This window comes from Schistocerca gregaria, unplaced genomic scaffold, assembly GCF_023897955.1.
Source record: "Schistocerca gregaria isolate iqSchGreg1 unplaced genomic scaffold, iqSchGreg1.2 ptg000180l, whole genome shotgun sequence".
In the NCBI taxonomy this organism is placed as follows: Eukaryota; Metazoa; Arthropoda; class Insecta; order Orthoptera; family Acrididae; genus Schistocerca; species Schistocerca gregaria.
In genome coordinates this window covers 2,479,744-2,504,947 of record NW_026061730.1, presented here as the reverse complement: position 1 = coordinate 2,504,947, position 25,204 = coordinate 2,479,744, and the positions used below count along the sequence as shown (strand labels likewise).

The following is a 25,204-nucleotide window of genomic DNA, read 5'->3' as shown; positions in this document are numbered from 1 at the left end:
GAAAAATGTTTTATTGCTGGTCACCGCTTTCAATGTTTGACTATGATCATCAGACCATTTGCTGTCTCCTGTAGCGATATGCGGAGGCTCTGTCATGACTACGCTGTGGAAAGTGTCAACAGAAGAGGCGGAGGCAACACGTATTAGTGAGGTGCCTCCTTGAGTCTCACTAGGGTGCACTTATTGCCAGAGGGTTAGCCTCGGGAAATATCAAACGTTGGTGACAGCATTGAGAGTAAATTTAAGGGCAGGGAAGCAGGGTTAGTTGTACGGCTAGCAGATGTGGCGTGCAGTGGGCTTCGTACCTCGGCACAGGGCAGGAGTCGACGCAGCCGTCGGCGATCCGGCAGTCGAGCTGCTGGACGAGCTGCCAGGCTTCGTCCCACGCGAGGCGGCGGAGCTCGGCCAGGGCGGCGCCGCAGCCCGCTCTCCCTCCCTGCCGCCCACCTGCGGGCGGCGGCGGCCCGTAGTCCCAGAGGCGGGCCGTCAGGCGCTCCACAGGCGAGTCTGCGGCGGGCGGGCGCTCCGGGGCCCCGCACGCTACGGCCACTGGGAACCATTCTGCAAAACGCGGCTCACTCACCTCGAGGCCAGCACGCTGACTCCTCACACGAGCTTCCATTGGCTGCTGCTGTCCGCACCACTACTAACAGCCACTGAAAGTGAAGCAGTAATAAAGCAGTCTCCAACGATACTCGACACGGCGCGAGGTGTTCTGCACACTTTTGGAAGCAACCGGTCAGCAAGTCAGCGGACTCTCAGCACGGCGGCCACTGCTGCGGCTCCTCCTGACGAGGAAGTGGGCAGAGCTGCGCCGACACCACAACACTGGACACTGGACACTGTGCCCTCATTCCAGACGAGCCTTCGTTCTGATCACAGCATCTGTGCATCGAGGACCCGAGCAGAGTGGAGATGGCTCGTTGCATTCTTCGTTCCCATTCTCGGCCACCTCACGGGGAGCCACTTGGTATACAATAAGTAATTGGTTACATGGGTAGCAGCTGTTACTTTTCTGAGTCATTGAGATAGTTCTATTGCGATATTTTCGATACCAAAATGGTTCAAATGGCTCTGAGCAGTATGGGACTTAACATTGGAGGTCATCAGTCTCCTAGAACATACAATTACTTAAACCTAATTAACCTAAGGACATAACACACATCCATGCCCGAGGCAGGATACGAACCTGCGACGTAGCTGTCGCGCGGTTCCATACTGAAGCGCCTACAACCGCTCGGCCACAGTGGCCGGTTTTTCGATATCCTTTCCACAAAATAATTCGAGGTCGCATGTTAGCCGTGCTGCTCTGCAAGGCTACAACGGCAACGTGGGATGTACCTGCCTACGCGCAGACAGTGTTATTCAAGTAAAAGAGATTGGCAATAATACATATGGACCCGTGCTCATAAATGCAGAACGCCAGGGCAGAGGCACTCTTACGTTAGTGTCGGAGCTGCCAGTGCGGGGCTGGACAGGAGACTCCAGGCTGCCCGAGAGGCACCTGGACTGCAGCCGCCAGGGCGCTCCAGACATCGCCCCTCACTGCAGCGCAGCCGGCGGGAGCCTCTCCTGGTGACTCCAGAGCTCCAGTTCAGGCTGGAGTTTGAACGGTGACTCCAGGCATTCTGTACTTCCATATCCTGGAGCGCCACACATTTAGCCTATCCCGTTACAGTCTACCTGTCAAGCATTGCGTCAGAGTCACAACAACTGCAGCCAGCAAAGCTGGAATTCTCATTGATGTAATCGGCATACCACTCTTTTCTCGCTCTAATCGCTGGGATACGCCTCTGAGCAGTATTTTAGCCTTAGTTGTCGCCGTTTTCACCTAGGCTATCTCATTACGTAGGTAGCAGACGCGCTGCCGTTCGTTGTTCTGTACACGTACGAGGCAGTACATGCACTTCTGTTCCTTTGTACTTGTGTGGGAACGTTCAGCGATTACGGAACAGAGAGAAAACAAACCTATAGCGAAGTGCTCAGCAAATATTGAGATCATTTTAGAAACAATCGAACGGAAATTGTCGACCGATGTGCTAGTGCGGTGGACAAACGGTTCCTCGCCGCAAGCGAAGCAGCAATGAAGGCACTGAGTGCCGGAGAGTGGCTCTGCACTAGAAAGTGCTGATCAGTTTTCATCTGCCAGAAAGTTTGGCAGACTCTGTGGACACACAAAACCTATTCTGCCTGCTCATTCCCTCGCGAAGGATGAAACAATGCAGGACGAGAGCGACTCAAGTCTTTTTCAGCAAATGCGTGATAAAACCCGCAGTAAGTTAGACTGCAAAATGAAGCAAAAGGAAAGAAGAAAGCGTAATATCTCTGTAGGGAAACGACGGTTAGCCCGCACGGCTACACCCGACAGATCGGCTTCGGTGACGGAGTCCACATGAGGTTACATCACTGGTCAGCCAATCTCTCCAGTAAACATTCTTAAAGTTTCGTACCAGCCCAGTGAGACTGCTAATTCTGATGACGTCCCTCGCAGCGCTGTAATCATACAGTCGCTTGTGATGGGACTGCGGGCAGCCATTACGGTACGTCTATTGTAATTAACCACTGTGAACGTTCGAGTAGTACACACCTGATACCAGAAATGTAATTGACTCGTACAGGGGAGAAGCGCACGCTGCTCACGCAACACGGAGACCTCGGCCTCGTCGTGTCTGAGAGCCGACTGACTCGCTTGGCGCGCTGCGATGTACTCTTGTGCGACTTGGTGTTTCTCGTATATTCTCGCGGGTGCCTGTCCCCGTCAACTGTGTAGCGATACGTGAGGCTTCCCGTACTGGAATAATGCCAGTGACTGAGGGACTTTCCCTGAGAAACTCTCTAACAAACAGAAACTGCTGCTAATATCACTGGCGCGCCCCCTCCACGCACCCCCCGGCCTGCGTGGCCGGCTGCAGGCGGGGCGGCTCCCGACGGCCCCCACCCCCGTACTGGACGACTCGCGTTCTCCGGCCGTTCTCCAGCCACAACCTGGAACCTTTACAGGCCCAGAAACCCTATACGCCCCGGAAAAGAGCTGGTTGTGCAAATTACAAATGTATGTAACTAAATAATCGCCCTCCGAGTCTGCCCCGTATGAGATCGTTTTATCTGCATCTTCAGTTTTTATCGTATGATAAATTTTTACGTTGTTCATACAGCAAGCGTGTGTCTGAAAGCATTACCCGGGGACTGCTAAGGTACACTTTGTCCTCGGAACCTCCGAGAGTAAGTTCTATGGGCTTTTCTTCAGCAGAGAGGAGCGATGGGAAAGCTCGCCGGTAATACACTGTCGGAGAAAAATCGCAGCAAAAAGAAAAAAAAGAAAGAAACAAAAGAGAAAAAACTCTATATGACACACCTTAAAGCTTCGAAGGCAACTGTGAAACAAAGGCATTCTGCAACTCCTTTCATGTACATGTATGTAAAAGGAACATTTGGATTTCCTGCTTCACTGCTACCAATAACTCATATTGTTTTCCGTGTTTGCTGTTAGCTAAGGGTAAAGATACTACCTGGACATGTACTGGAATGTCAGATGTAACGCCATTCGACGCCCCATATATTGCATACCACGGAAGTGTCTGTATGGCATTGTTGGCTGGGATTTTCGGCCGCCGTATTGCAAGTCCCTTTAGGTGACGCCACGACGGTGACTTTCTTGTCAATGATGATGAAAATGGACACACAACACCCAGTCCCCTGCCGGGTATCGAACCCAGGCCCCCTGTGTGGTAGGCGGTGATGGTAGCGCTACGCTACGGAGGCGGACATTCCGAAGCCAACACTGGCAGCTAATGCCAACAGCGGTCGGGACTGGAGGTATCAAAGACTGTCGACAGCACGAGGCTACAGAGCGTAGTTGACGAGTAACTGACGACAGTGCCACAGTGCTACTGGTGGTGATACAAAGCGGAGCAATGGCAACGGTAAACAAAGCCAACATTCCATTATGTCTTCAGTGACACTAGCCGAAGTTGAGATTTAGTAAGAAAGGAACCCAAGAAATTTCGCTGGGAGAGAAAGAAGTCAATTGTGAAAGATTAGCCTTTCTGCAAGATTAGTCAGTGGAATGCTTGGTGTACTGCGAAAAATGTACGAGAGGAGTGGAGAGATGACGACACGTGCATGGCAACAGAAAGTGGTACTGAAACAGGTGTGGTCGTTGTCGGACAGGGAGCCGCAGTTCTCGTCTCCAGTGAAAAGTAGTGAAGGACAAATGCTGTCCAAGGAGCGGGTGCTAAACATAATTACTTACTCGGAACATCATGACAGCCTAGCAAAAGAACAATTACGAACATATTTTGTAAAAGTCCGCAGAAATATGAGCGTTAGTGCGTAAGAAAGACTACGGACGTTCAATGCAGGACAAGGCGCAGTTATCACAAAAACTGATGTTCGCACGTTTCAAGGCTGTTCGATACAATTTACGGGATGTACTGGCTAGTGACCCACTGTGTTATCTGCATCAAATTGCGCGCGACATACATTATAGCGATTTCAAGAGAAGCAGTGGATGCTTCCATAACGTCAAACAGTGCTACAGAAGTGGAAGACATGAGATAATAAAGTTTCAAACAAAGCCTCAACTTGACGATGCACAGAAAACTACTGAGTCGGCCCAAAAATTTGTAGAGGAGATAAAATAAACTATCCCATTGTTCAGTAAGGAATTTGTTTTCAACTGCAGCCAATTGGCATTTGAAGAGGAAACGTACATGAAAGGGACCCTCGAAATTAGACGTACCAAGAGAGATCTATCAAGATCATTTGATATCAATTCCTTGACGCATTCGTGTCAGCTATGGCGACTTATTAACCTGATGGTAAATTGGCTGGAAAGCTATTTATTGCTCTGTGTCATTTGATTCGTTCTCGTGTGTGAGATTTTGGAAATGGCAGTAGGGAATATTTATATCACAGCAAGCAAGAGCGGGAGAAGGGGCGCAAGAGAACTCCAGCTATGGTATGAACACTGCTTTTGGCCAATAGCTCGTCAGAGTAAGTTGCTGGATTCCTAGTCTGGGTGTAATAATCATACTCCTAAAAAACAAACTATCGCTTCTGGAAAGTGTCTGACATTGCAGTTCATACCATCTGGAACCACCAAATGGATTCAGCCTCCAGATGTTTGTCTTTTCTGTGCGTATTAAACATATTACCGCACTATCTGCAGCGACGCCTTAAAGGACAGCCAGTTTTACGATAAGGTCCAGGACAGGCTGTTTCGCATTCGGTTGCACGCCATCGCATCAGTTCCCGTCACCCTGTTACACCAATGTGACTTCTATAGGCATTCCTTAAGAGTAGATACCTAGCTGAACGTTATGCACGGTTTGGAACTCCCAAGGAGCTCGCTTTTGATCTGGAAGGCGCGAACTTTTGTTATCATTGAGACGAGCCATTTTTATTCGGTTTTTGATGGTCAAAGTTAATGGTTTCTTTCGAACATTTCTTGGATGTCGACAATGTCCATTTTGTGATGTATAATAATGCATCTCATAGAAGGGTTATCTCCGTACCTCCCGGATTCTCGTTTTCTGTGGACGTGATGAGTCATTTACCAGATAATATTTTTCCTGTCGTAATTTTATCTTTCAAATGACAATCACTAAAGATTGCTCGTACGAGCTGGCACTCAACAGGTTCCTTGTAAGGCATCTAACAGAGAAGGTTAAGAAGCGTGAGGAATATAATGGACATAAGAAAGCTTATTTAGGTTTATCAGTCCTTGGAAAAACAGAAATTAAGCAACACCTTAGCTTTCAGGCAAAACACAGAACGACAGAATGGCAATATAAGAGAAAATCGGTATGTTCCTTCCAAGATAACTGGCTGTATTAAACTATGCTGTGAGTCTGAACCTACCTTAGGTGGACATGATGAAACAGTAGAATCTAACAATCCTAGAATATTCAGACAGCGGGTAAATTTCACTTCCGCTTTAGCTGCGGATGTGAAAGAGCACGTTTAACAATGTTGCTGTCTTTTAGGTGCATCCAGTGGTATACAAAAGATTTACTCGACTGTACGTTACGTGTGTGTCAGGACGAAAGTAATTCAGAATTAGCTAAGACAGACATTTAGTGTCTGTGATAGCACATGAAATATTCGATGTATCTTCAAAATTTCAGTTGTTTGTAGTATTTCGTTTTCTGTTATGTACTGAGTACCCGGTTTAAAGTTTTTGCATATTTTCAAATCAATTGCTTATCAGTGCTTCCTCCTTGGCTGATTCAATTAAAGATACACTCGCCGATGTTGTCCAAGAAACGAAAGAATACTTAAAATCTCTAAGTTATTATGGTGCCTACGTCATGCGTGACTGCCATACAGAAATCCAAACAACTGTAAGAGAGGAGCACAATTTCGTATTTCGTGTACTGTGTGCATTGTTATGAACACCAACTGAACGTAGTTCTTACCCAAGCTATAAGTCAAAACAAACAAATAAAGCTGTTTTCAGAACTACTACAGAGGTAGCAATATCTTTCCGTCATTCAGCTGGAAAATTGGCTGTTCCATATGCAACTGGGAAACGAAGAATCCTTCATGTATCAACCATAAGACGGATTAAATCAAAAACGGTCTTCACAGTTAACGAGCATAGAGGCCCTTATAGAATGTTAAACACGTTGAAGATACCAGCAACCAGACGCCAATTGTGAATCAAACATTAGGTCTGAGCCTAGCACTCAATGATACCACAGAGCAGTCAGATGCTTAAATTCTACAGCCATTTGTTGGCCTCCAATTTACTTAACCAGCACTTCTTCCTTGCACTGTAAAATAAGTGTCCTGAACAAATTCTTTCTGCTGTTGCGCACTCCTATCTATTTTTGAAGTAAAACTGTGTTAAAAACAGAACTACAGACCATTCATTCTTAAAATAATTTTCAAGAACAGAAAAGCGCAGTAGCCCCCATAAAGTTTGTCATTGAAAATAACCTTCAAGAACCCCTTGGCGACGTCATGAATCTGCTGAAATAAGCGGCTGCTATCCCATGAGGACGTGTGAAGCAGAGAGGTGTTTCCGCAATCTGTCGCAGGTCAAACAGTTCCTTAGAAGTACCACAGATGAAGATAGGCTGTGTGCTCTTGCCATGCTTTCCATTGAAAAGGAGACGATTCACAGGTGTACAGATTTCAACGACAGTCATTGATCCCTTACGATAAAGGAAAGAAGGATGGACTTTCTGTATACGTCTGCAGGTGATTCAGTCCCACGAACATTCTCAGGGTCATTGTAATGTAATTTTACAGGTACAGAAATATTTTACTTAATTTAGAAAATTAAATTATTCGGAAAGGTTAGATGTACATTGCAGTGAAGGTAGCGAAATCCGTGCGAGTCACTTTAGGCACCAGGGGCCGCAGGCTGTGCTGCACGTCCTCTGCATCACGACGACACAGTGGTGACTGTTAGTCTCCAACGCGCAGAATGCCATCCGCCATTTTCCCTTATCCCGCAGAACTTTCCACTCTTCACTGTGTTTGTGCAACGATGGATATTTGGTGCTTACTTTGTAATGTGTTCTCTTTCTTGTCGATGTATCGCTTTACGTTAAATAGTTAAGAGCCGTTTGACATCGCTATATTGATTCTGAATTGTTTATTACGGTAATGTCAATCTCGATAATTATGTAGAAGACATAATTACAGAAAATACGTAAAGAGTGCGATAATGATGAGGCACGTCAGAACTTGTGCACCCAAGTGCTTTGGTTTTACAAAATCTACTCATTATATTTGGCAACATCTTATTTTCGTCTATTCTCACACATATGGAAAACGTTTTGGACTTAGGTAATATAGATGGTTAATTTACCGTCTTTCCAAATCGTACATAGTGATATCTTCTCACTCGCAATAGGATGCTACAGAGTTCATTGACCGAAAATGTTGAGAACGAAATGCGGTTTGCCCCTAATAAACTGTCGAGTGAGAAAGCGTATAATCTTTGATAACAGCACGTGTAAACCACGCCGCCTGTGAGCGTGCGAAAACTGCACTGTACATGAGGTCTTGGCGATCTGTACTGCACGAGGAAGCACTTACCGGGATATTCACAGTAGTGCAACCAGATGTAACGTTCTCCGGCACTCGCTCCCCAGATGCTGGCGGAGCCAGTGACGTCGCGGAGGTGGCTGCAGACGCAGTCCAGCACCGTCCCGTCTGAAGCCAACAGAGCCGCCAGCGCGGCGACGACCACCGCCGGCTGCATTGTCCGCTGCCGACACTGGGGAGCAGACAGGCAGAGGCCGTGCGCGTCAGCTGGCAGCGCGGGCTCCACAGGAGGGCAAGCGCAGCGGAAGTCTGCGTGGCTTCTCTCATCCGTACTCCTGTCTGCCTGGTAGCGATTCACAAAAGTCGCTGAGTAAAACAAAAGTGATATCTGGGCTTCCGCAAGGAAGTGTTGTAGGCGTCCTGCTCTTCCTAATCTATAAAAACGATTTAGGAGGCAATCTGAACAGCCATTGCTTGCAGATGATGCTCTCTTTTACGATCTAGTAAAGTCATCAGAAGATCAAAACCCACTGTAAAATGATTTTCGAGGAAGTATCGATGCGGTGCGTAAAGTGGCAGTTGATTCTAAATAATGAAAAGTGTTACGTCATACACAGGAGAACTAAAAGGAATCCTTTGAATTTGTTTTACTCGATGAGACACACAAACCCAAAGGTTGCCACTTCAGCTAAATGGCAAGAGGCTACAATTAAGGCCAACTTAAATAGGAACTATCAAATACACTCCTGGAATTTGAAATAAGAACACCGTGAATTCATTGTCCCAGGAAGGAGAAACTTTATTGACACATTCCTGGGGTCAGATACATCACATGATCACACTGACAGAACCACAGGCACATAGACACAGGCAACAGAGCATGCACAATGTCGGCACTAGTACAGTGTATATCCATCTTTCGCAGCAATGCAGGCTGTATTCTCCCATGGAGACGATCGTAGAGATGCTGAATGTAGTCCTGTGGAACGGCTTCCCATGCCATTTCCACCTGGCGCCTCAGTTGGACCAGCGTTCGTGCTGGACGTGCAGACCGCGTGAGACGGCGCTTCATCCAGTCCCAAACATGCTCAATAGGGGACAGATCCGGAGATCTTGCTGGCCAGGGTAGTTGACTTACACCTGCTAGAGCACGTTGGGTGGAACGGGATACATGCGGACGTGCATTGTCCTGTTGGAACAGCAAGTTCCCTTGCCGGTCTAGGAATGGTAGAACGACTGGTTCGATAACGGTTTGGATGTACCGTGTACTATTCAGTGTCCCCTCGACGATCACCAGAGGTGTACGGCCAGTGTAGGAGATCGCTCCCCACACCATGATGCCGGGTGTTGGCCCTGTGTGCCTCGGTCGTATGCAGTCCTGATTGTGGCGCTCACCTGCACGGCGCCAAACACGCATACGACCATCATTGGCACCAAGGCAGAAGCGACTCTCATCGCTGAAGACGACACGTCTCCATTCGTCCCTCCCTTCACGCCTGTCGCGACACCACTGGAGGCGGGCTGCACGATGTTGGGGCGTGAGCGGAAGACGGCCTAACGGTGTGCGGGACCGTAGCCCAGCTTCATGGAGACGGTTGCGAATGGTCCTCGCCGATACCCCAGGAGCAACAGTGTCCCTAATTTGCTGGGAAGTGGCGGTGCGGTCCCCTACGGTCTTGGCGTGCATCCGTGCGTCGCTGAGGTCCGGTCCCAGGTCGACGGGCACGTGCACCTTCCGCCGACCACTGGCGACAACATCGATGTACTGTGGAGACCTCACGCCCCACGTGTTGAGCAATTCGGCGGTACGTCCACCCGGCCTCCCGCATGCCCACTATACGCCCTCGCTCAAAGTCCGTCAACTGCACATACGGTTCACGTCCACGCTGTCGCGGCATGCTACCTGTGTTAAAGGCTGCGACGGAGCTCCGTATGCCACGGCAAACTGGCTGACACTGACGGCGGCGGTGCACAAATGCTGCGCAGCTAGCGCCATTCGACGGCCAACACCGCGGTTCCTGGTGTGTCTGCTGTGCCGTGCGTGTGATTATTGCATGTACAGACCTCTCGCAGTGTCCGGAGCAAGTATGGTGGGTCTGACACACCGGTGTCAATGTGCTCTTTTTTCCATTTCCAGGAGTGTAGTAAATCATGTAGTGAAGACGAGCCAAAGACTGTTTTGTGTGCAGAACACGTAGACGATGCGACAAGGAGACTGTCACTTGGTGATGCTAGAAGCACCCTCCGCCACACACCGCCATATGGCATGTGGAGTATTGCTGCAGATGTAGATGTAGTCTAAATCTCCACGCAAACGACATAAGTCACAATATGGTGCCTGGTGGAAGTTGCCTTGCACCATCACTAGTCATTTTCTTTCCTCTTACGCTCGTAAATACAGCGAGGGAAAAGCGACTCTCTTTATACCTCCATCCTCATCAGTTATTTAGTTATTTGCTATATTAGCAGGTCCATTGCCTCTCCATTTTCTACTATCCATTGCTTCCTTGTTAAGGCTGCTGTATGTTGTACTGTCCATCACGTCATCCAGTATCTGAAATCTCCTCCTTCCTGGCCTCCTTTTCCCTTCTACATAACCTTCTGAAACTGTTTTTATCAGTCCGTCATCCTGTATTAATATTTGCCCAATTCCATTTCATTTTCTTCTTTTTGTAACATCTAGTAACTGTCTTTTCTCTCCCACTCTTCTCAGAACCTCTTCATTTTTTGCTATTATTTCCATACTCCGAAATGCCCACTTCTGAAAAACCTCCAGCCTTTCTCTGTATTTCTTCCTCAAACCCCATGTTTCAGGGCCATATAGAAGAATACTCCATACAAAACATTTTATGAGTCTTTTCCTCAGTTCTTTGTCCAGACTGGTGCAGAAAATTCCCTTTTCTTATAAAATGTCTCTTTTACCATTGCTATCCTTATTTTAATTTCTGTGCTTCACTTCCAGTTGGTGTCTATCCTGCTTCCAAGATACTTAAAATTTTCCACCTGTTGTAATATTTCTCCATTCAGCATAATTTTTATATCTTTATTGCCCCCTAGTGCCAAAATTTTGTTTCCTTGTGTTAATTTTAATTGCATAATTTTTTTCCGTTAGCTTGAATGGTGTCCACTAAATCCTGTAATTCTTTTCCCCTGTGGCTAGAAGCAAACCTCAAACACACTACTCTTCTTCCTCCACTTTCTGCTCCTTTGTCACCTAAAGTGCATATTTTCCAAGAACAGGTTGAAAAGGGTAGATGATAGACGGCATCCTCGTCTTACTCCTTTTCCTAGTCCAATCGAGTTTGTACTTTCTCCCCTCTCCTTAACTAAGGCTCTTCGATTCAGGTGTAATGAGTTACAAGTCTTCTGCTTTTCCGGTTCACTCTATTGTCCTTCATAATAGGCTTGTCCCAAGCCACATTGACAAAGGCCCTTTCTAAATCGATGAATCACATATAGAGGTCTCCTCCTTTTTCGATAAACCTTTCTCCCACGATTCGTAGGAGCCCTATTGCATCTCTGGTGCCCGTGTTCCGTCTGAAGCCAAACTGCTCCTCGCCAACATTCTCCTCCATTACTTTGGTTGCATGTGAAATGAGGCGGATTTTCCTGTGCTCGCTGCATTTCTTGGGTCCTTGTTTTTTCGGTAATGGAATCATTATTATTGTCAGGAAGTTCTCAGGCCATTCATCACTGTAATATATTTTATTACATAACCTCAATATTTCTCTTATTCCATCTTGGTTCAAGCATTTTAATATTTATCTCGGTATTGTATCTGTACCGACTGCTTTACCATTTTTCATTACAGCTATGGCACACTTTACCTTTTCTATTATGATGGTTGGTCCTTTCTCGTGATCAATCACACTGTTGAGTAATTCAAGTTCCAGAGTTTCTGGTTTTGCGATCTGTGTCATATAGCTTTTTAGATATTCTTGCTATCACTGGAGGACATCATCACGATCTTTGTACACTACCTCTTCCCCTTTACTCAAAATTTCCATAGTAGCACTTCCTGTTTTGATCTCATGTCATAGTCTTTACTCTGTTGCATAGTAAGCCGTATCTTCCCTTCCTGTCCAGTTCTTCAGTTGCATCACTTTCTTCTTTTAGCCAATTTTTCCTAGCCAGCTCTGTTTCTCTTCGCAGTTCATTATTTAACCTTTGGTAAATCTTTCTTGCATCTTGCTGTCCTGCTTTAATGATCCCTTCTTTCAGCATATTCCAGTAGTCGTTGACAGTATCAGGTCGGTCTTTGTCTCGTCATGTGTTTAGAAACTCAAGTGACAGCATTTCTATAATTTGTTCTTTGTTGGATCTTATCTTCTGTAGATCCCTTTTCTTCACCATGCCTCCACAGACAGCCTAATTTCTGTGTTCAGTGCTTCTTACGTGAAATGGACGTTGAAGCCAGTGAAATCGAACTGCATTCAGCTTCGAATGTCGGTTTCTCTAAATTTCCTGAACAGTTTTCCTAGAAAATAACATCGTCTTCCCTACAGGGAAAACCACCTCCACAACACTAGCATGTTGTTAGAACCCTGAGATAACAACTCTGGCTGCACAGTTCAATTGCATCGACGTTGTGTAGATCCAAAACATTCCAATAACACTCAAGAAGGGGTTGCATTAGTGTCCTATATTCTGTCTTCTACAGATAAACCGTTCTTTCCTAAAATTCTTCCACTCGAAGTCGTGCATTCACATTGTCTGCTGCACCTATACATGCTCATTTCATTTCATATCACTTTGCAACGTTACACCTAGATATTTCATCGACGTGAGTGTGTCAAGCAGCGCACTGCTAATGCTGTATTCGAATATTTCTACATTTAGAGCTAACTACCATTCATCTTACTAACTAGAAATTTTGTTTAAGTCATCTTGTACCCTCCTACAGTCAATCAACAATTATACCTCCCCGTACACCACGGCATCATCAGCTCATCCTGTCTGTCAGATTATGTTCTGAAGCACTCTCGGGATACTTTTGTCTCTCATTAACACTCGGTGCCGTGTACAAAGTAAGGTGCTCTGTTATTAAGCAGTTTTCGTACCACTCATATATCTAGAAACTTATTCTGTATGCTCGTTCATTCGTTAACAGACTGCAGTAAGGCACTGTAGCACAGGATCACTGTGGGTTGTGAGCCAAAGCGCTGCCTGAGTAACTGTCAGTACGTTTTTCTGGTGTTATATTAAAGCAGACACAACTGCTTATGTCACCCTCCTGTCCGCTCACCCTTCCCTCCCCACTCCAATCCCCCTACATTCCCCTTCCCCACACTGCTCTCGACCAATAAGGATCATTTCAGGTCTGTATATAGTAGTGGAAACAACATGACAAAGTGCTATCAGCAGGGATGAGCCAAAAACCCAATATATTCCATTATACCTATTTACTTTTTCAGCAGGGCAACTAACTCCAGCTGGAACGCAGCAGGAAGCCAGAGACTGCCTTCCAGATTTACCAGACCTAAGTCTTTCTACTATTTAAACAGAGCTTCTTCAAGTCTAAAAAAATGGTTGAAATGGCTCTGAGCACAATGGGACTTAACTGCTGAGGTCCTTAGTCCTCTAGAACTTAGAACTACTTAAACCCAACTAACCTAAGGACATCACACACATCCATGCCCGAGGCAGCATTCGAACCTGCGGTCGTAGCGGTCGCGCGCTCAAGTCTCAGTTAAGTTGCAGAAGTGTACCGCTTTTGACCAACACACATAATTTCACTGTCAGTCTATCTAAATGTGTGAATGTAGCTTCAGAACCCGACAGTGACTTTGGGATGGCTGTAGAAGTAGACAATTTTCGACGTGTTTTTGATAGCACAGGACTATCTGTGTAGCATGACGGAGTATACGAAATAGATGTCAACAAAATGTGGTGTATTTCAATCATTATCTGATATTAAAATGTGTGGGAGGAGGGTTTCAACAGTGGATACATGCAGGGAAGCTATGAGTGAATTAAGTTCAGGGAACACAAGCATTTAAACAAATCATTCGAGTGTGCATAATTTGGATGAGTTATGCGGTGTGTTACCGACTGCTACAGACAGACCACATAGAGGCATCTGACAGTATGAGGGGCATTGTATAAATGCATGTATTCTCACAGTGCCAGGAGAGCCTATTAGTATCAAGGGCACTGAAGCAGAAGTCAGGGATGGTATATCTATCCATATATATGTTGATCCTCCCCCAATGAACCATGGACCTTGCCGTTGGTGGGGAGGCTTGCGTGCCTCAGCGATACAGATAGCCGTACAGTAGGTGCAACCACAACGGAGGGGTATCTGTTGACAAACGTGTGGTTCCTGAAGAGGGGCAGCAGCCTTTTCAGTAGTTGCAGGGGCAACAGTCTGGATGATTGACTGATCTGGCCTTGTAACACTAACCAAAACAGCCTTACTGTGCTGGTACTGCGAACGCCTCAAAGCAAGGCCGTACTTTTCCCCGAGGGCATGCAGCTTTACTGTATGATTAAATGATGTTGGCGTCCTCTTGGGTAAAATATTCCGGAGGTAAAATAGTCCCCCATTCGGATCTCCGGGCGGGGACTACGCAAGAGGATGTCGTTATCAGGAGAAAGAAAACTGGCGTTCTACGTATCGGAGCATGGAATGTCAGATCCCTTAATCGGGCAGGTGGGTTAGAAAATTTAAAAAGGGACATGAATAGGTTAAAGTTAGATATAGTGGGAATTAGTGAAGTTCGGTGGCAGGAGGAACAAGACTTCTGGTCAGGTGACTACAGGGTTATAAACACAAAATCAAATAGGGGTAATACAGGAAAATAAAATGCGGGTAAGCTACTACAAAAAGCATAGTGAACGCATTATTGTGGTCAAGATAGATACGAAGCCCACACCTACTACAGTAGTACAAGTTTATATGCCAACTAGCTTGGCAGATGACGAAGAAATTGAAGAAATTTATGATCAGATAAAAGAAATTATTCCGATAGTGAAGGGAGATGAAAATTTAATAGTCATGGGTGACTGGAATTCGGTATTAGGAAAAGGTAGAGAAATAAACGTAGTAGGTGAATATGGACTGGGGCAAAGAAATGAAAGAGGAAGCCGCTTGGTAGAATTTTGCACAGAGCACAACTTAATCATAGCTAACACTTGGTTCAAGAATCATAAAAGAAGGCTGTATACATGGAAGAAGCCAGGAGATACTAAAAGGTATTAGATAGATTATGTAATGGTAAGACAGAGATTTAGGAACCAAGTTTTAAATTGTAAGACATTTCCAGGGGCTGATGTGGACACTGACCACAATCTATTGGTTATGACCTGTAGATTAAAACTGAAGAAACTGCAAAAAGGTGGGAATTTAAGGAGATTAGACATGGATAAACTAAAAGAACCAGAAGTTGTACAGAGTTTCAGGGAGAGCATAAGGGAGCAATTGACAGGAATGAGGGAACGAAATAAAGTAGAAGAAGAATGGGTAGCTTTGAGGGATGAAGTAGTGAAGGCAGCAGAAGATCAAGTAGGTAAAAAGACGAGGGCTAGTAGAAATCCTTCGGTAACAGAAGAAATATTGAATTTAATTGATGAAAGGAGAAAATATAAAAAAAAAATGAAGCAGGCAAAAAGGAATACAGACGTCTCAAAAATGATATCGACAGGAAGTGCAAAATGGCTAAGCAGGGATGGCTAGAGAACAAATGTAAGGATGTGGATGCTAATGGCGATACGATACTGCGTGTAGAGTTTGACAGATCCCTGAAAGACCCGAGTAGAAACAAGGCCCCCGGAGTACACAATATTCCATTGGAACTACTGACGGCCTTGGAAGAGCCCATCCTGACAAAACTCTACCATCGGGTGAGCAAGATGTATGAGACAGGCGAAATACCCTCAGACTTCAAGAAGAATATAATAATTCCAATCCCAAAGAAAGCATGTGTTGACAGATGTGAAAATTACCGAACTATCAGTTTAATAAGTCACAGCTGCAAAATACTAACGCGAATTCTCTACAGGCGAATGGAAAAACTAGTAGAAGCCGACCTCGGGGAAGATCAGTTTGGATTCCATAGAAATGTTGGAACACGTGAGGCAATACTGTCCCTACGACTTACCTTAGAAACTAGATTAAGGAAGGACAAACCTACATTTATAGCATTTGTAGACTTAGAGAAAGCTTTTGACAATGTTGATTGGAATACTCTCTTTCAAATTCTGAATGTAGCAGGGGTAAAATACAGGGAGCGAAAGGTATTTACAATTTGTACAGAAACCAGATGGCATTTATAAGAGTCGAGGGACATGAAAGGGAAGCAGTGGTTGGGAAGGGAGCGAGACAGGGTTGTAGTCTCTCCCCGATGTTATTCGATCTGTATATTGAGCAAGCAGTGAAGGAAAGGAAAGAAAAATCTGGAGTAGGTATTAAAATCCATGGAGAAGAAATTGAGGTTCGCCGATGACATCGTAATTGTGTCAGAGACAGCAAAGGACTTGGAAGAGCAACTGAATGGCAAGGATAGTGACATGAAAAGAGGATATAAGACGAACATCAACAAAAGCAAAACGAGGATAATGGAATGTAGTAGAATTAAGTCGGGTGATGCTGAGGGAATTATATTAGGAAATGAGACACTTAAAGTAGTAAATGAGTTTTGCTGTTTGGGGAGCAAAATAACTGTTGATGGTCGAAGTAGAGAGGATATAAAATGTAGACTGGCAATGGCAAGGAAAGCGTTTGAGAAGAAGAGAAATTTGTTAACGTCGAGTATAGATTTAAGTTTCAGGAAGTCATTTCTGAAAGTATTTGTATGGAGTGTAGCCATGTATGGAAGTGAAATATGCACGATAAATAGTTTGGACAAGAAGAGAATAGAAGCTTTCGAAGTGTGGTGCTACAGAAGAATGCTGAAGATTAGATGGGTAGATCACATAACTAATGAGGAAGTATTGAATAGAATTGGGGAGAAGAGAATTTGTGGCACAACTTGACCAGAAGAAGGGATCGGTTGGTAGGACATGTTCTGAGGCATCAAGGAATCACCAATTTAGTATTGGAGGGCAGCGTAGAGGGTAAAAATCGTAGAGAGAGACCAAGAGATGACCACACTAAGCAGATTCAGAAGGATGTGGGTTGCAGTGGGTTCTGGGAGATGAAGAAACTTGCACAGGACAGAGTAGCATGGAGAGCTGCAACAAACCAGTCTCATGACTGAAGACCACAACAACACAACAACATATATGTTGACTGACTTGCAGGACTGAATACTGTACAAAGCCGAATTTAAGACTCATGTAAAGCAACTTCTCGGAAGACATTGCTCCACTCAATGGGTATAAAATGTACATATGTAAATAAAAAGAATACGAAATAGAGTGTTCTTTCTTTCCGTGCCAGGGCATCACAATCGTCACCACTCAATTGCACATAAACATCCCAAGAGCCAGTGCATACTCGAAAGTCTCCAGCACTGTCGCCGTTGTCAGGGCGCGAGACGCCTCTGTGGGGAAGCCGCACTCTGGCAGACCTGCTCAGAGCTGCCGCTGCGGCCCCTCGTGGCCACTGGTGGTGGCGAGCAGGCGGCGACCTGCAGGGGGGGGGGGGGGGGGGCAGCCAGCTCCCCACCCAGCCTGTGCCTGCACGGTAGTGCTGGCCCCACAGCTCGTGGTGCACACAGAAAAGCAGCCAGGGAGATGTCACGTCAAAGCGTGTGGCCAGCGGGAGTCGGCATCTTAATGTTACGATGAAATATATATACTTACTGTAACTCAGTGGTAATGTGTTATGAAACTGCTATGACTGTACATAATTTTATCAATTCCAATTTTTTTTTACCTAGAAGTTTACTATTGAACATACTTTATGCTGACAGGAAAGACATGTGTAACGCACCACACAGTAAGTAACTAACCACATTTTACAATATTGATTTAAGGAAATGCTCCTTTTTCATTATTTGCATCTGGCTAGTCGTTTGTAGGCATAACGTTCTTTTCTCCGAAATAACAATGATATAATAAAACAATAACTAATGGCTTTTCAGTTAAGAAACTTCTTTTGTAAGAAAATGATCGATGTGTACTTTTTGTTATGCACATTTCGTATCCCACTTAATCACATATAATATTTCACATTTAATTCCATATACATTTTTAAACTAACATCAATCTGTTTTCTTCCATTTAATTGTGTACCGGTATCACATTTACATTTAATTCCACCTTCAGATTAAAAACTAATAAGGACTCTGTTTTCCCAGTCAAACATTTCTTCTTTTCTGTTTGCTATCTGTATGTGAAAATAATATTGGTGGAATAGCAGCAATAGACGGGAAAAAACCAGTCATAGACACATGCACACATATATACACTGAAGAGGCAAATAAACTGGTACATCTGACTAATATTGTGTACGGGCCCCACGAGCATGGATAAGTGCCACAACACGATGTGGCTCCCACTCGATTAATGTCTGAAGTAGTGCTGGAGGGAACTGACACCATGAATCCTGCAGGACTGTCCATAAATCCGTCAAAGTAGGATGGGGTGGAGATCAATTCTGAACAGCACGTTGCAAGGCGTCCCCGATATGCTCAATAATGTTCACATCTGGGGATTTTGGTCGCCATCGGTACTGTTTAAATTTAGAAGAATGTTCCTGGAGCCACTCTGTAACAATTCCGGACGTGTGGGGTGTCGCATTGTCCTGCTAGAATTGCCCAATTCCGGTGGAGTGCACAATTTACATGAATGGATGTAGGTGATCACACAGGATGTTTACGCAAGTGTCACCCATCAGAGTTGTATTTAACGTATTAGAGGTCCCATATCACTCCAACCCCACACGCCCCATACCATGACAGTGCCTCCAGCCCTTTGAACTGTCACCTGCTGACATGCAGAGTACATGGATTCATAAGTTTGTCTCCATACCCTGAAATACTCTTGTTTGATGTACAGCCCAAGATCCTCATTAACTAGCAGAAGAAGTTATATAACTTTCGACTCCAAAGGTGGCTCTGTGTTTATGTCTCATTTATAATGTATGTCTAGAAATAGGCCATGGAAAATCGCGGAGGTAGCTACAATCAAGAAAGTCCGATAGATCTAGTTGCTTGCTGCATGTTATGTAAAAAGCATCTGAAAAGCTGATTGGCGTCAGACGGTCGACTCACGGGATTCTGAGTGGTGTGAACTGCTGGCAGCTCGCTTTCCGTGACCACTAAGAATGCCGCAAATGCAGGCGCGTGAAACTACGCAGTCGGCGGCACGGTGTCGGTATCCCGGAGACTCACGAGGACTTTCGGTGGCGGCCGGCGCCGTTCTCTCAGACAGGGGGGGGGGGGGGGGGCGGTGCGACTGGCTGAGAGCTCACTGTCGAGGCAGTCGCCAGGGCTACGGAATCGTGGTAAACGTCCTGGGAAACCGATGCGAGTTAACCGAGTTATCTGTGACACCAGCAAAAGCCGCATTTTCTCTTTTTCTTCCTAGGCTATAATCGGACAGCCAGCGTCCGACATCTGGTATTTTTTTGCGGACCTTAGTGCTCCGCTGAGTGGACTCAGCCGACACCAACGGCCCCCGCCTCACAGTGATGGCTGGCTGCACAGGCAACCGTTGCCCGTACACTGCCGCGTGGAGGTATTCAATCCTTGTTTTGTATAAGATACAGCTGTAATTAATTACTTCATGACATCATGTGTACAATTTCGAAAAGGAAAATTATTAAATTTTTAATTTTTGAGCATAGAAAAGAAAGCAAAGTAGATATAAGTAGCCGCTGTCCCCTCACCGGCGCTACTGAGGAAGGGGGTCTCAGAACATTTCCTGGAGCCCGCCTGCCCTGGGCAGTGCCTCCCATAAACTAATAAGTTTATCACATGAGATATTTCACGCCTCGAATGTCACGAGACCAGTCACTCCTCACATAACTGTTCTAATCTCTAAATGTACTCGTGGGAAGACAGAAAAGACGATAGAAAAAAAGCACAGAATGTGGTGAGGTATCCAGAATTACTTACCCTGCAAGGTCAGCTTCCAGCAATTAACATCCACCAGTTTACCCATTGCTCATAAGCCACACTGGACAATCTAGTCCCTGTTTTCCAGTTGGATTGATCACACAGCAACACACAAACTTTGCCACAGCCAACAACTCCCACTTGTTCCTCAGGATGTAAACGAACCAAAGAGTGTGACTACGGCTGAGGTTCAAAGACATTATGTTTGAACAGAGCTTTTCTTTCGTCAACAGTAGTGAACCTGAAAATTGCGCACTGATGATACTAAACATACAAGGTGTGCTAAAAAGGAACTAGTGGCTTTAGAATAATACAGATATATACTGAGGAAACTACAGAATGGATTGATGTGTCATTTTGTAGCAAAGAACCTCAAGTTTCAAATAAAAGTGTAATTTTGTTTTTGATTTGACTAAGGTGGAAGGAGTATATAGAAGGTTTATTCAGGGGCGATGTACTTGAGGACAATATTATGGAAATGGAAGAGGATGTAGATGAAGACGAAATGGGAGATACGATACTGCGTGAAGAGTTTGACAGAGCACTGAAAGACCTGAGTCGAAACAAGGCCCCCGGAGTAGACAACATTCCATTAGAACTACTGACGACCTTGGGAGAGCCAGTCATGACAAAACTCTACCAGCTTGTGAGCAAGATGTATGAGAGATGCGAAATACCCTCAGACTTCAAGAAGAATATAATAATTCCAATCCCAAAGAATGCAGGTGTTGACAGATGTGAAAATTACCGAACTATCAGTTTAATAAGTCACAGCTGCAAAATACTAACGCGAATACTTTACAGACGAATGGAAAAACTGGTAGATGCGGACCTCGGGGTGGATCAGTTTGGATTCCGTAGAAATGTTGGAACACGTGAGGCAATACTGACCTTACGACTTATCTTAGAAGGAAGATTAAGAAAAGGCAAACGTTTCTAGCATTTGTAGACTTAGAGAAAGCTTTTGACAATGTTGACTGGAATACTCTTTTTCAAATTCTAAAGGTGGCAGGGGTAAAATACAGGGAGCGAAAGGCTATTTAAAATTTGTACAGAAACCAGATGGCGGTCTGAAGAGTCGAGAGGCATGAAAGGGAAGAAGTGGTTGGGAAAGGAGTGAGACAGGGTTGTAGCCTCTCCCCGATGTTATTGAATCTGTATATTTAGCAAGCAGTGAAGGATACAAAAGAAAAATTCGGAGTAGGTATTAAAATCCATGGAGAAGAAGTAAAAACTTTGAGGATCGCCGATGACATTGTAATTCTGTCAGAGACGCCAAAGTACTTGGAAGAGCAGTTGAACGGAATTGACAGTGTCTTGGAAGGAGGATATAAGATGAACATCAACAAAAGCAAAACGAGCATAATGGAATGTAGTCAAATTAAATCGGGTGATGCTGAGGGAATTAGATTAGGAAATGAGACACTTAAAGCAGTAAAGGAGTTTTGCTATTTAGGAAGTAAAATAACTGATGATGGACGAAGTAGAGAGGATATAAAATGTATAAAATGTAGACTGGGAATGGCAAGGAAAGCGTTTCTGAAGAAGAGAAATTTGTTAACATCGAATATAGATTTATGTATCGTGAAGTCGTTTTTGAAAGTATTTGTATGGAGTGTAGCCATGTATCGAAGTGAAACACGGACGATAACTAGTTTGGACAAGAAGAGAATAGAAGCTTTCGAAATGTGGTGCTATAGCAGAGTACTGAAGATAAGGTGGATAGATCACGTAACTAATGAGGAGGTATTGAATAGGATTGGGGAGAAGAGAGGCTTGTGGCAAAACTTGGCTAGAAGAAGGGATCGGTTGGTAGGACATGTTTTGAGGCATCAAGGGATCACAAATTTATCATTGGAGGGCAGCGTGATGGGTAAAAATCGTAGAGGGAGACCGAGAGATGAGTACACTAAGCAGATTCAGAAGGATGTAGGTTGCAGTAGGTACTGGGAGATGAAGAAACTTGCACAGAATAGAGTAGCGTGGAGAGCTGCATCAAACCAGTCTCAGGAGATGAAGAAGCTTGCACAGGATAGAGTAGCATGGAGAGCTGCATCAAACCAGTCTCAGGACTGAACACAACAAAAACAACAACCATTCATGATGCTGAAAAAATCTCACTGGTAATCAATTTCTTCCCACATTCGTTGCAGCAAATAGGCCGTAACTTGTGCAACAGCAGCGTAGAATCAGCTAATAGTTTTTTGCAGCGCTCGCCTCACTGAACCATAACCCACAGTGAGCACACTCGGCACCAGTGAAAGCAGCCATCTTAACTGTGCACAACGCAGGTGCTCCTGGTGGCTTAATGGGGTACTGATGGACTGATGTACCTGAGGTTGTTTGCTCCAGAATCATACATCTACAGATTCCAGAAGTTATCTCAATAATTTGTAAAGTAGCAAATTCCTTTTTTACTTCCCTGCAACTGGCACAGAGACAGTCTTGTAGAAGACGCTCTGTAACTTCAAATGGTAAAGTGTTCTGAAACAAAAACTTTATTTGCCGAAATAGCAATTGGTTGTACAGTGATGACTAGTTTTGGAAAATCTGAATTGCCATTTCAAATTACTCTCCATTAATACATATTGATTATAAACTAGACGTCAGAGATTGTAACCCCACACCCTCTATGGGTTGCAAATAATTGTCTCCAGATCAGGATTACAACTAAAACAAGCCTACAAGGCTTCCACTGACATTTCCGCGTTATGTTCAAAAAGTGGCGCAAATGGCTCTGACCACTATGGGACTTAACATCTGAGGTCATCAGTCCCCCAGAACTTAGAACTACTTAAACCTAACTAACCTAAGGACACCACACACATCCATGCCCGAGGCAGGATTCGAACCTGCGACTGGAGCGGTAGCGCAGTTCCGGACTGAAGCGCCTAGAGCCGCTCGGCCACAACGGCCAGAAAAGTTATCTATTTTAAGTAGAAGTTACTCGTGATTTTATGTGTATGGTGAACGTGGACTAGAGGTAGAAGATGTGCTATGATGGTCTGACAGTATAGGATTATTGTCTGCAAATGTTGCGACTCACGGTTGCTAATACAGTGCATGAATAAAAAGTAGATGCTTTTGGAGGTTAGCTCAAGATTTACTGTTGCAACTCTGCATGTGGAGTACGTGAAATGGTAACACATACAGACCAATAGCAGTCGATCGTACAGATGGCGAATGCAGCCCTGGGATATGCTGTGCCACTCAGTTGTGTAAGAGTTCTCGCTTGACATGTCGCACCTGTAACTTGTTGCCCCATTATATCCCACACATGGTCAACTGGAGATGAGTCCAGAGATCGTCCCAGCTAGGGACGTTGCCACACGTCTTAAACGGCACATTGAAATTGAAGAGCAGTATGTAGGCGAGCATTATCCTCTTGCAACAACACACCAACTTCCTGTTACAAGAAGAGGGAAAGAACATGTTTAACAACACTTTTTATGTCCTCTCCAGAAACATAGGGGAACGGAAAGGCCAGTGTGTTTTGGAAGAGTACACTCTTTGAGGTATCACTCACCAGCTCTGCATCGTACGCAAAACCGAACGTCACTTGCACGCAGGGAGGATCTGCTGCCGTCGCTGAAGACCATAGCGCGCCATTTCCTCTTCCGGGTGAAGCTCTGGTGGCGCCAGTCAAGCACTTCACGTCGAAGCAATGGTGTGTGTGTGGAGTGTGGGGGGTGGGGAGACGAGCCAGAAGTGTGGGTGCCCGTAGTCTCACACTAAGACATAGTTCGGAACAGTTTGTGTTGACGCGGCTGGTCTCACGAGCTGTCTTGTCTGAGATGTGGTAGCTGTACTATCTGCCATTGCTGCCCCTGGAATACGACGGGCGTCAGTGCTGTGTAGACGTGCAGAAGCTCCTCTGTGAGTGTGAGACTGTTGACGTGACCACTGACAGCAGCACGACTGACGCAGCACGTCCACCTTGTGTGGCAGTTCTCTAAAAGGGCGACAGCTTACTCCTCACATATATATGGAATATTCATGAAGAATGATCGGGGAAAATTCGAGTTTTGTTGGTTAATATTACGAAACATCCTTTTCTGGTAATAAAGCAAGAGACTGTCAGCAGACAGTCAGGTAAAACTTACGTAGCTCACGTGTAGTTACATTCATCGTTGAATGCAGAGGAAACATTTGGACTCTGTGACGAAAGTATTTGACCGTGATTTGTCGTATGAACATTGTAATGAGAATATAGGTTTTGCTTACTTGAAGAGCATTACTTTGGCTGTTCTGTCTTTCATTTGAGTTGAATTCGTTCTTCAGTAAGTTTCTTGAAGTGAATAGCACGATATAATCATGGAAAGTTTAAGAGTACGTGGCGGAACGGCATATAAGTTTGACTGATTCTGCGTTGCAAAAGGAAATAATAGCTGTTCAGATATTTAGTACCAAGACGGGCTTCAACCGTAAATCAAGTATTATTTTCACCTCGTATCCTTCCTGTGTTAGTGAAGGAATGAGCTACTGTTGTTGAATATTGCTACCGAGTTATTATACGAGATATATGTGTGTGTGTGTGTGTGTGTGTGTGTGTGTCAGAGCAGCAGAAGCTGGAGTCAGTGCAGCCACGACTGCTGGAGCAGCTGGACGGCAGGCGCCGCCGCCCTGCGAGCTGCCGCGGAGACCCGGAGGCAGAGCGTCAGCGCCTGGGCGCCGCTCCGCCCCCACACGGGGGTGACAGAGGCCGGCGCCGCCTCTGGTGTGGGGGCGGCCGGGGGCAGAGCGCTGCGCCGTCTTAGAGCGGCTGCCTGCCGGCCTCAGTTAACGCAGACTTGCAGTAGGAAGCATTCCACGTAGGATGGCGTCCTGTGGAGCTTCATACACTATGATCAATGTCAGTTCGCTCACGTGTGTAAACCGGAGGGACGTGAATAACACAGGATGTAACTGCAGCTACCAATAGTGGTGTACGCCGAAATGCTACATCGACGTCGACGGTTTGTTCACTAGATTTCCCCGTAAACTTGTCTGTGATCCTATCAGTGAACGTTATGCAGTACTACGTTCGCTAGAAGTGTTGCTTGATAAGAACTAATATCTACCACAGCTCGATACACAGTATGGTGAACACAGCTACTTGTTAAATCACTGACCCTGTATCAGCTGAAACAAAGAATAGCAGTACACACGAGTACAGTGTCGATGTCTGACTTGCTAATTTGTGACACAACACAACGTTCACT

The 25,204-nt window shown here is 45.2% G+C and overlaps 1 protein-coding gene across 1 annotated transcript in view; it reads right to left on the bottom strand.

The window, feature by feature from the left end:
- The window catches only part of LOC126302892 (uncharacterized), a 223,198-nt gene that overhangs the window by 99,211 nt on the left and 98,783 nt on the right, over window positions 1-25,204 (bottom strand). The window contains exons 3-5 of the mRNA XM_049991748.1: window positions 24,611-24,769; window positions 8,053-8,344; window positions 306-561 (exon numbers count right to left, since the gene is read on the bottom strand). Coding sequence (XP_049847705.1) covers window positions 306-561; window positions 8,053-8,344; window positions 24,611-24,769 — 707 coding nt within the window. The remainder of the gene's footprint in view (window positions 1-305; window positions 562-8,052; window positions 8,345-24,610; window positions 24,770-25,204) is intronic.